This window comes from Oncorhynchus gorbuscha, linkage group LG16, assembly GCF_021184085.1.
Source record: "Oncorhynchus gorbuscha isolate QuinsamMale2020 ecotype Even-year linkage group LG16, OgorEven_v1.0, whole genome shotgun sequence".
NCBI lineage: Eukaryota > Metazoa > Chordata > Actinopteri > Salmoniformes > Salmonidae > Oncorhynchus > Oncorhynchus gorbuscha.
The window spans coordinates 47,537,267-47,549,722 of NC_060188.1; the positions used below are offsets into that span (position 1 = coordinate 47,537,267).

Consider the following 12,456-nt stretch of genomic DNA (forward strand, 5'->3'; position numbering starts at 1 on the left):
AAATTACAGACTCCTCTTTAAATCTACGTATTCCTCCAAAGCTCAGTTGTCCTGAGTCTGCACAACTCTGCCAGGACCTAGGATCAAGGGAGACACTCAAGTGTTTTAGTACTATATCTCTTGGCACAATGATGAAAATAATCATGGTTTCTAAACCTTCAAGCTACATACTGGACCCTATTCCAACTAAACTACTTAAAGAGCTACTTCCTGTGCTTGGCCCTCCTATGTTGAACATAATAAACATCTCGGTATCCACGGGATGTGTACCAAACTCACTGAAAGTGGCAGTAATAAAGCTTCTCTTGAAAAAGCCAAACCTTGACCCAGAAAATATAAAAAAACTATCGGCCTATATCAAATCTCCCATTCCTCTCAACATTTTTAGAAAAAGCTGTTGCACAGCAACTCACTGCCTTCCTGAAGACAAACAATGTATACGAAATGCTTCAGTCTGGCTTTAGACCCCATCATAGCACTGAGACGGCACTTGTGAAGGTGGCAAATTACCTTTTAATTGCGTCAGACCAAGGCTCTACATCTGTCCCAGTGCTCCTAGACCTTAGTGCTGCTTTTGATGCCATCGATCACCACATTCTTGGCCTGATTTAGATCTTATCTGTCGGAAAGATATCATTTTGTCTATGTGGATGGTTTGTCCTCTGACAAATCAACTGTAAATGTTGGTGTTCCGATTTAGGACCACTATTGTTTTCGAAAACTAATGGGTGTTGCCATCGTGACCAGTGAACTGAGATAAGGCGGAGCTTTACCTAGCATGGACTTGTAGATGACCTGGAGCCAGTGTGTCTGGCGACGAATATGTAGCGAGGGCCAGCCGACTAGAGCGTACAAGTCGCAGTGGTGGGTGGTATAAGGTGCTTTAGTGACAAAACGGATGGCACTGTGATAAACTGCATCCAGTTTGCTGAGTAGAGTGTTGGAAGCAATTTTGTAGATGACATCGCTGAAGTCGAGGATCGGTAGGATAGTCAGTTTTACTAGGGTAAGTTTGGAGGCGTGAGGGAAGGAGGCTTTGTTGCGGAATAGAAAGCCGACTCTAGATTTGATTTTCGATTGGAGATGTTTGATATGAGTCTGGAAGGAGAGTTTACAGTCTAGCCAGACACCTAGGTACTTATAGATGTCCACTTATTCAAGGTTGGAACCATCCAGGGTGGTGATGCTGGTCAGGCGTGCGGGTGCAGGCAGCGAACAGTTGAAAAGCATGCATTTGGTTTTAGTAGCGTTTAAGAGCAGTTGGAGGCCACGGAAGGAGTGTTGTATGGCATTGAAGCTCGTTTGGAGGTTAGATAGCACAGTGTCCAAGGACGGGCCGGAAGAATATAGAATGGTGTCGTCTGCGTAGAGGTGGATCAGGGAATCGCCCGCAGCAAGAGCAAAATCATTGATAAATACAGAAAAAATAGTCAGCCCGAGGATTGAACCCTGTGGCACCCCAATAGAGACTTCCAGAGGACCGGACAGCATGCCCTCCGATTTGACACACTGAACTCTGTCTGCAAAGTAATTGGTGAACCAGGCAAGGCAGTCATCCGAAAAACCGAGGCTACTGAGTCTGCCGATAAGAATATGGTGATTGACCGAGTCGAAAGCCTTGGCAAGGTCGATGAAGACAGCTGCACCGTACTGTCTTTTATCGATGGCGGTTATGATATCGTTTAGTACCTTGAGCGTGGCTGAGGTGCACCCGTGACCGGCTCGGAAACCAGATTGCACAGTGGAGAAGGTACAGTGGGATTCGAGATGGTCAGTGACCTGTTTGTTGACTTTGCTTTCGAAGACCTTAGATAGGCAGGGCAGGATGGATATAGGTCTGTAACAGTTTGGGTCCAGGGTGTCTCCCCCTTTGAAGAGGGGGATGACTGCGGCAGCTTTCCAGTCCTTGGGGATCTCAGACGATATGAAAGAGAGGTTGAACAGGCTGGTAATAGGGGTTGCGACAATGGCGGCGGATAGTTTCAGAAATAGAGGGTCCAGATTGTCAAGCCCAGCTGATTTGTACGGGTCCAGGTTTTGCAGCTCTTTCAGAACATCTCTCAGAGTTCTAATGAACTCGCCCCCCTGAATCAGCGCATTCGTCAATGTTGTTGTCTGACGCAATATGGAACATATCCCAGTCCACGTGATGGAAGCAGTCTTGGAGTGTGGAATCAGATTGGTCGGACCAGCATTGAACAGACCTCAGACCTCCTTGTTTTAGTTTCTGTCTGTAGGCAGGGATCAACAAAATGGAGTCGTGGTCAGCTTTTCCGAAAGGAGAGCGGGGCAGGGCCTTATATGCGTCGCAGAAGTTGGAATAGCAATGTCTGTAATTAGGTCTAACACCGTTGTGTCGTCTGCAAACTTGATGATGGTGTTGGGTGTCGTGCTTGGCCATATGCAGTCATGGGTGAACAGGAAGTACAGGAGGGGACTAAGCATGCACACCTGAGGGGCCCCCCGTGTTGAGGATCAGTGTGGCAGATGTGTTGTTGCCTACCTTTACCACCCGGGGGCGGCCCGTCCCAGGGTCCTTAGTGATGAGCTTTGAGGGCAATATGGTGGTGAATATTGAGCTGTAGTCAATTAATGGGGGGGGGGGGGGGGTCAAGTGCCATTGTTTGATAAGTGTTTTATAAAATTATTTGAGGTGAGGGGGAGGATTGTTTAAGATACTATTTCAGGAGAACAGAATATGAGTTGGCCTACTGTATGTTATCTGGCTATGCGCCATGCCATAGGCTTGTTCATTTATCAGACAAGATACGCTTATACAGTACATTCGGAAAAGTATTCAGACCCCCTTCACTTTTTCATCTCAAGGATGATCAATGGATACAGGCTGCACCGGAGCTCAATTTCGAGTCTCATAGCAAAGGGTCTGAATAGTTAGGTAAACAAGGTATTTCTGGTTTTTATAATACATTTGTAAAAATGTTTTTTTGTTTTTTTGTTTTTGCTTTGTCATTATGGGGTATTGTTTGTAGATTGATGAGGGAGAAAAAATGATTTAATACATTTTAGAATAAGTCTGTAACGTAACAAAATGTTGTAAGAGTGAAGGGGTCTGAATAGTTTGCGAATGCACTGTAAGTCCCATGTCATTATTTTATATTATATGATGGAACAGTAAGAAGAATATAACTCAACTTCGCCGAATAAAATAAAAGAGGATATTCTTCATATTCAGGAGCAAGTCTGCATATGAAGTGGCTACCTTGAGCATAAAAGTGATCAATTGAAACATGTCATATATGCTAGATTTAGAATTATTTGGCAACTTTAGTTGTGAATGAAATCAAAACATATATGGGCTGCATGATGCGACTGTAGGCTATTAATGATTTGAAAAGGTCACAAAAAAGCTTGCACTATGGTCCTTGCCTCAGGCTTGCAAACACTGTTCTCTTATCAAGTGATAATATTTTCACCCATCAGACTATTCTCAATTTAATATTGTCTTTATTGATACTGTATGTAGAAATGGGCAGGACATTCATATGCACTCGAATAGCGAATGGAGGCCGCTTTCCTGCCAGTTAGTTTTTCCATGCTGGGTCGGCTACTCATGTTATTTCACTACATGTATCAACCACTGTTTGAGGAGCATGTAGCCTCTCGCCATGCGACAGGTGATATTTCTCCAAAACTCTGTATGTCATGGGCTCTCCAAACCTGTTCCTGCAGCTACCGTGCGCTGAATTTGGGAAACCAAGTGAAATCTGTTCGGGAACATTGATAGTGACATGTTTTCACAAGGAAACATATCAAATTCAACTGTTGACAGCCCCTCTCTCTGCATGCTTGAGAAAGGAATGAAGGAGAGAGAGATGGAAACGCATGGTGTTCAGATATTCTGTAGCTAAAGGTAATGTGTCATCCTGTATGAGGAAAAAAAACTACTACTAGGCTATTCAAAATCAAATACAAATTCACTATAAATGTAGGCTAACACTTTAAGCAAGTTGGGTACTACCAATGCATGTCCAGAGGGCATTAGAGGAGATTACAATGACGGTCATGTGTGGCTCAGTTGGTAAAGCATGGTGCTTGCAATGCCAGGGTTGTGGGTTTGATTCCCATGAGGGACCAGCAGATGCTGGATAAGTGCGTCTGCTAAATGTCAAAAATATAAATGTATAGTGGTAATAAGGTCACTGCAACAACCCTAGGTGAGTCTTAGGCTTAAGAGGGTGTGAATGATGCTAAATGGGCATAAACAAAGAGCAGCACTGTAGCTGTTCAATGTGAAAGGTTATCTTTATTATACAAGAATAGGCAATTTAATAATGTTAATGGTTTGCCTAGTGGGGGAAGTTGGTGAGAATGTTCAGAGAATCCATTTTGGAAATTTGGTGAAAGTATTCCTTCTCTAAATATATGTTTCCCAAGGATTCATGTCAAGCAAAATGTTTGAATGCCTTTTTCTCCAAAATGGGATTACAAATGTATACATTTTTAAAGCAGCATTACTTCCCCAATTTCAAATTTTGGAACATAAGACTGACGAGAGATGGGGACGGTTACATGGCGTTTAAGGAAACTCAGTGAGTATTCTATGCTCCACTGGAATGATGCCACTACTATGGATGCTGCTAGGAACTGAATTGTGCTGTAAATTAACATAATGAATAAGCAGAAACATGCGCAATGACAATTTAATGTGTGAATGATTTGTATTTAATCTGGGTCTGTATTTGGGCTCCTGAGGGGCGCAGCGGTCTAAGACAGTGCTAGAGGCGTCACTACAGGCCTTGGTTCGATCCCGGGCTGTATCACAACTGGCCGTGATCGAGAGTCCCATAGTGCGGCGCACATTGGCCCAGCGTCGTCCGGGTTAGGGGAGGGCTTGGCTGGGGTAGGCCGTCATTGTAAAATAAGAATTTGTTGTTAACTGGCTTGCCTAGTTAAATAAAGGTACAAAATAAAATAGGAATCATATAGTATCATTGATGTAGGCGGACCTGAGATGCTTCATGAACATGGCTCCAGGTCCTATGAACCTAACTATATTTTAAAAAACATTGTCAATTCCAAAGAATACTCGGAATTTGAATTATCTCATTCAAATCAAAGATTAAAAGGTCGACTAGATGACTGTCTCATCTCCTCATGTAGAAAACTTCAGAGTATGGTGATACTATGTGTGTGTGTGTGTCTTGCCTGTAAGTCCTGCTGCTGCTTGGACAGCTTCTTCTTTAAGATGTCCACCTTCTGGCTGTGTACAGCGTTATTCTCCTCCTTAGGGACCAACCAAAGTAAAGAAAAACATAAATTATAAGAGTGTTTGCTTCCGGACAGGACAGCGACAAGTGCAGCAGAGGGAGAGTGACAGATGTATGAAAAAATTGAGGAAACTAGTGAGAGAAGCGTGAGAATACAGATCCAGTTAGAAAGTGAAAGAGGTTGAGTGAGTGGGGGGGTGGAGGCTGAAAGGGGAAAGAGGACGTGTGAGTGGGGGGGTTGGGTGGAGGCTGAAAGGGGAAAGAGGACGGGTGAGTGGGGGGTTGGGTGGAGGCTGAAAGGGGAAAGAGGACGGGTGAGTGGGGGGGGGGGGGTGGAGGCTGAAAGGGAAAGAGGACGAGTGAGTGGGGGGGGGGGGGTGGAGGCTGAAAGGGGAAAGAGGACGGGTGAGTGGGGGGGTTGGGTGGAGGCTGAAAGGGGAAAGAGGACGGGTGAGTGGGGGGGTGGAGGCTGAAAGGGGAAAGAGGACGAGTGAGTGGGGGGGTGGGTGGAGGCTGAAAGGGGAAAGAGGACGAGTGAGTGGGGGGGTGGGTGGAGGCTGAAAGGGGAAAGAGGACGAGTGAGTGGGGGGGGTGGAGGCTGAAAGGGGAAAGAGGACGGGTGAGTGGGGGGTTGGGTGGAGGCTGAAAGGGGAAAGAGGACGGGTGAGTGGGGGGGGGTGGAGGCTGAAAGGGGAAAGAGGACGAGTGAGTGGGGGGGGGGGTGGAGGCTGAAAGGGGAAAGAGGACGAGTGAGTGGGGGGTTGGTGGGTGGAGGCTGAAAGGGGAAAGAGGACGAGTGAGTGGGGGTGGGTGGGTGGGTGGGTGGAGGCTGAAAGGGGAAAGAGGACGAGTGAGTGGGGGTGGGTGGGTGGGTGGAGGCTGAAAGGGGAAAGAGGACGAGTGAGTGGGGGTGGGTGGGTGGAGGCTGAAAGGGGAAAGAGGACGGGTGAGTGGGGGGGTGGGTGGAGGCTGAAAGGGGAAAGAGGACGAGTGAGTGGGGGGTGGGTGGAGGCCGAAAGGGTAAAGAGGACGAGTGAGTGGGGGTGGGTGGGTGGAGGCTGAAAGGGGAAAGAGGACGAGTGAGTGGGGGGGTGGGTGGAGGCTGAAAGGGGAAAGAGGGCGGGTGAAGAAGGGATGTGGAACTGTGGAGGCTGAGAGAGAGACAGAGACAAAGAACAAAAGAGACACACATCTGAAATGGCACCCTACTCTATATAGTGAAAAGGATGCCATTTCAGTTGTAGCCACAGAGCAAAGGTGGCCATCAGTCGTACCCAGAGGGGCAGCGGGGAGATGATGTGGTCCTGGGGACTGGTGGAGGTGGAGCAGCGCTCCCCTGTTCCCCCCATTGTTCCCGGAGAGTTGGGTGAGGAGAGGGACGACGACAGGACCCCTGGGTCTCCACCCTCACCTTCTGACAGGGGGACTTGGGCCAGTCCCGGGGGCCTCCCCAGCACTGTGAGGGCCACATAGGAGCCCGCTGACACAGAGAGACAAGAGAGTTTGGTTACATTTTAAGCAGGTCAAAATGCATTATAGGCTACTACTTGTTAGCTTTAAGAATGTGTGTCTCTTGAAGAGCCTGTGATTGTTCATGTCAATGAACAATTAGATATAAAACAGCAACTTTGACTTACATTTGATTAACTTTACGACTTCTACATGGTTTGAATGTGTTACTAAGCTCCCGTTAACCTGCAACAAAAACAGATCATCTGCTATATGTCACAACATCAATCAAAATGAAACACTTTCTATGGGAGGACTATGCATTCTGTCCCAGATTAGAAACCCCATATTAGTTCATGGGTACATTCAACAGGAGCAGGCGTACATAACTCTTTCCATGCCAAGAAACACCTTATTTCTTTCTAAATGTTTATTCATTTTAAATTGACATTTAGTAATTTAGCAGACACTCTTATCCAGAGTGACTTATAGGAGCAATTAGGGTTAAGTACTTTGCTCAAGATAACATCAACAGATGTTTCCCCTAGTTGGCTCAGAGATTCGAACCACCTATCTTTCGGTAAAATGGCCCAACCTGCAGCACTACCTGCCCATTCAAGTGTAAACATCCATACATCCATGCATATCTAAGTGAAGATTTTACTTAAAGGGAAGCTGTACCTATAGACTTACATTCATTGCAGAAATGCTAATTAACAATGTCTCACAAAACTACCTTTAACTTTTTAAAACTGAACACAGAGACATAAAATTGTATCAATGAGTTAATCTGACTCTGGGTAAGTAGAAAAATTGTCTTGATTGCCAAAGTCTCACACTCTCTCATTAGGAGAAAGTTGGGATTCCCCCACACAGACTAACAATTCATTTTCTGCACTGACACTACGCACAGCATGAAGGCATCCTGCCCTTTCTAATGACATTGGAATACATTACCATGTTATGGTGTAGCTCCTCATCAACCCAGCAGAGGGCAGAGTGGGAAGGTATGCAGGGGGCTTAATCCATGACCCACAACTTACCTTAGTACCCTGCAGGGTTCTCTTGTCTGAGGCGGGATGAAGTTGCCCCAACACACTGATCTTGGGTCAGTTTAGCATTTTCCCTACTATGGTTAAGTTTAGGGGATACTGATCCTAGATCTGTACCTAGGGGAAACTTCACCCTGATCGGTTTCTGTCTAAGAGACAGTGGCAGAATGAAGTTCCCCCTTCACACTGATCTAAGTCCGGTTTAGCATTTTGGTTGAAATGCATAAGGTAAGATTTTTGGAAAGGTAACCCTTAGATCTAGGATCAGTTTATCTCGGACAATAATTAAATATGTGAAATTACGTCAGATGCTTAATTAAGTTCTGGGGGGAGACAGGTTAGAAAATGTACTAGCGAAGTCTCCACCCCTCTAAACAAAAACTCTCAGCAAGTCTCGGGCAAATCTATGGGCCAAATAGAACCTGCGAAATTGTGATTTGTCCAAAATGATCAGACACGAAAAATCAGTGTACCAGAACAAAGTTCCTCGTTAGTCATCCCATCCCACAGTCTATTGACAGACGCTACTACATGCATCTGTCAATGAAAGATTAGGCTAAGGGTAATGTCTAGCAAGAGTATAATGGGCCCCAGAGAGGGAATGAGCCTCACCTTGATGATCCTATCACCCGTCTGGACTCCCGCTCGCATGGCAGAGCCATCTGCAGAAGAAGACAGTACAGGACAGGACACGTAATGGGAATGAGAATTATAAAAGGTTAGCGATATTACTGTATCCAACTGTATAATGACACATTCAGAGATAAATCCAATACATCGTATTGTTGCCTTGGATATCAAGACTATATGATGTAGAATATATATTCATATTCTGCTCCCAATCAAACATGTTGATCTAACGTCAAAGGTTTACACCCCCAAGATATGCACTTACATTTCCTTAAAACATTATATATATTATACATATATTTTTATATGGGTGGCCCTAGTGGGAATCGAACCAGCTACCCTAGGGTTGCAAGCACCATGCTTTACCAATTAAAGGAATACTTAGAGATTATTGGCAATAAGGGCCGTTATCTACTTCCCCAGAGTCAGAAGAACTTGTGGATACCATTTATGTCTCTGTGTCCAGAATGAAGGAAGTTAGAGGTAGTTTCTCGAGGGCCAATGCTAACTAGCATTAGCGCAATAGGTATCATCATCATTTCCTTGACTACAGCACAGGAAGGTGTAGATTAGAATAGGATGGAAAAGGCCTTACCATCTTTGACCAGCTGCACAAATACAGGGTTGTCTCCGCTCACCGTCAGCCCAAAGCCGTTCTCATCTTTCTGAATGATCACACAACGCTGGACAAGCCCTACACAGACAGACAGAAGAGAACGATATGGTGGGTTACGCACCATCACCACACAACACACGGGTTGGCACAGTGAAACAAGGATGGCGATGTGGGACACGGTGTGCGTGACGGGGCATTATACGAACTGTGGGTGTCAAACTGTTTTCCTATACAATATGTAATATTGTCAATATTAATTGGCAATATGTCTGCTTGGTGGCGGAAGTACTCTTTCAATAGCTCTGTATTTATGGCTAGTAGTTTTTATAAAATGTTGACGAGGCCTGAGGAAAGTGGCTTTTGAAGCTTCTATTGAGTGGCAGAAATGAATGATTGAAACCTGTTTTCAAATACTTAATACACCCCAGTTATTATAGAACTCCACTCTCCTTCAAAAGCCTTTAACACATGGATGCATTTTGAAAAGTGTTTATTGTTGTTAAAGGGATAGTTCAGCTAAATTGCATATTAGATATTTTTCCCTGAACTGGAAAGCAGTCTATGCACAAGGACAAAATAGCACAAATGTGTGGATTGCAGTCACTCGTTGTCCATAGACTGCTTTAAGGTAAGGAAACAAATATCTAAACAAATTTGCTGAACTATCCCTTTAATATCAGTATGATGCCAAGATAGGCTGTTATGAATAATGGCATGACACATGACCCTCTAAGAACCCAGTTTGACACTCATATGAGGACATGTTGTTTGGGGAACATTGGTATAAGTGACAACAACACCCCCTGTCATGTTTGCTTGAACACAGATATTGAGTTGTTTGAGTTGCAAATAGAGACACACACAGGATCACACCAGTTCACAGGCAGGTCAGTTTCACTAACAGGTCAAACACAATGGTTCAGCCAAACCAATATTGTCATTATATACAGGGAGTGCATATTGTAAAAGTCAAATGAGAAAGCAGATTAAACTAGTAATCCAGGTTGCATGAGGCACAGCAAGACATGTTGCAATGTCAAATAATGGCTACCCAACAACTTATTATTCAATGTATTGCTTTGGTTTCGTTAAACTGACACTGTACATATCTTTTTAGAAAAGTATTGGGTGGACTGCCTAAGTTTTTTTTTTTTAGGGGAAAAATTGGATGGAAAATAGTTTTCAGTGTAAATGTCATGCAGAAAATATAATGGAAATATATATTTTTTAAATAATATAATCTTTGAGAACTAACAATCAAAACCTAGACAGACAGTCAGGCAGAATCTAAAATTTACATAATGATGCATTCAGGAGTATTTTTGTCATGACATGGGGGCCCCCACTGACTTTGTTATAATGTTTGAGGCACTCAGAATGCATAAGAACATGGTATAAGTCATGGCAAAAAGCGTAGAATTGCAGGAAATGTGCTTTAAAACTGAAACTGTTCTCTCAGTCCCATGGAAAAATGTGTATGATTGCATGAAATTTGTTTTAAAACCGCAACATTTTATCTCCGCAGCCAAGAGGAGGACATCAAAAAGTTTGGTGGGTGACCACGCCATTTGCCACGGCCACCACCTAAGCCCCCATTTGAACCAGAAAAACCCCTGCTATAATAGCATTTTCTAGCCAAGAACCAAAGTAAATTCATGTCCCCCAGTTAGCATGTTTTAAATGTCATGTCCAAATCACATCAAAGTTATTGGGCTACACAATCCCTTTCAGATATGAGCTGGACATGAAATTGAAAGCGTGCTAACTGGGGGACATTGACATACATTGGTTTTTGGTTACAAAATGCTAACATTAACGGTTGGTGGCAGTAGCTAGCTTAATGACAGCAAAGCATGTAAATAAATAGGTAATTTGGCTGAACTGCCCCTTTAACATTTTAGAGTCAAATGTATTTTTCAGGCCTAAATAGGAGTCTTCATACATTGACTTAAACAGGTGTATTTTTACCCCCCCCCCCCCCCCCAAACCCTCCTGGTAGCATTCCTTCCTCAACCCAAACATCTTCCTTCACGCTACTCTGGCCAAACACTGTGGGAAAGTTCACATGGCAGAAGGACTGGGGATAAGTGATAGGTGAAATGTGAAAAAAAAGCTTAGTTCTGGTGAATCTGGACTCGGAGGGGATTCCCTCGGCTACTACACAGCCAGTCTGCTGCACAGGCACGTCTAGTACAACACGTCAGACAGTACACATGGTAAAGTAACACAACCAGGACACACGGAGGGGAAAAAAACACCAAAAGCCAAGAAAATCTAAAAGGAAACATTGGGAGGTGAAAATAAACAATGACAGAAAAAAAGAGTGAAAGTCTTCTTCCCCAGTGTGACTATGCACCTTACAGTCTGAATTTTGTTGCAAATAGTAATTGTTCTTGATAACGCACCCTTGAAAAAAAAAAAAACTGAAATGGTAACTGAGGGTATGAATGTTAAAAAAAGATTAGCAATATTCAAACGAATAATGATTCAGCCTAAAATGGCGCTTATACAAAGAAAACGAAGGCATAAAGTTAAACGTTTCTCAACCCTTTTTGTACCTGTTTTTTCCTCCTTGCGGAACAGCTTACATTAAAACTAGCTCTGTATACCTGACCAGATTAGAGTCTCAGGAACCGTTCAGCAACATACCATGGATCGGAGGTTGAGAAACACTGATATATACTGTATATTGTTAGGCTTAAATGGCATGTTTCCATTATTCCCTAGACCTACATGTAACATTCACAATACACTAACAACCTTCTGTGGTACCAGACCATACAGAACATCCTATGAGGGTATTTTTTACATCAGCAGCGAATCAAAGCATAATTACAATTCAGACCTGGAACTTTAGTGTAGTGGACGCCATACCACTTCTTTGTTTATTCCAATTTCTCAGTGAGAAGAACAGTGTTCAAATCGACAACGCCCAGTACTGAGGATACATTTACACTACAAACAGCTTTGACTAGGAAACATGCTGTCACCAGGGCATTGAATAGTCATTCCAAGAAAGTCTTTCACATAGTCTAGCAAGAGAGGGATTTTGGTGCTGCGTTTGTCTGTAGAGCAGACTACCTCATCACATGACTAAGGCTCAAAGTGCACTTTCAACCTCGAACTCCAGCAGCCGTGACTGTGTGTGTCTTTCATCCTAAGACTCCAGCAGCAGTGGCGTGTGTACGAGTGTGCATGTATTACTGTGACTGTGTGCGCGTGCGTGTGTGTGAGAGAGAATGTGTGTGTTTCATTTTGCTGCTGCTGGCATTTCCCCAGCCTAACAGAAGATAAGCATCAGCCTGGTGCTGCGTGTTTATCTGTCTGTCAGCTGGGGAGCCACTGCGCTCCCATTTCATCCCCCAGCCCAGACCAAACATTAGCTCCTAGTCTCCAGAGTGGAGCTTTAATACCAGGGTCATATTCATTAACAGTCGTGGACCCTAGGCAACACAAACCCTAGGCAAATGGTACATTTGAG

General features: G+C 44.1%; 1 protein-coding gene across 4 annotated transcripts in view; it reads right to left on the reverse strand.

The window, feature by feature from the left end:
* LOC123998912 (rho guanine nucleotide exchange factor 12-like) overlaps positions 1-12,456 on the reverse strand; it is a 157,627-nt gene that overhangs the window by 65,847 nt on the left and 79,324 nt on the right. For 3 of the 4 annotated variants that reach the window (XM_046304137.1, XM_046304135.1, XM_046304138.1), the window contains exons 4-8: positions 8,955-9,053; positions 8,342-8,391; positions 6,866-6,923; positions 6,503-6,708; positions 5,167-5,244 (exon numbers count right to left, since the gene is read on the reverse strand). In XM_046304137.1, the coding sequence (XP_046160093.1) occupies positions 5,167-5,244; positions 6,503-6,708; positions 6,866-6,923; positions 8,342-8,391; positions 8,955-9,053 (491 nt within the window). Of the gene's footprint in view, positions 1-5,166; positions 5,245-6,502; positions 6,709-6,865; positions 6,924-8,341; positions 8,392-8,954; positions 9,054-11,820; positions 12,016-12,456 lie in introns of those variants that run through there. The other variant, XM_046304139.1, reaches the window with a different exon arrangement.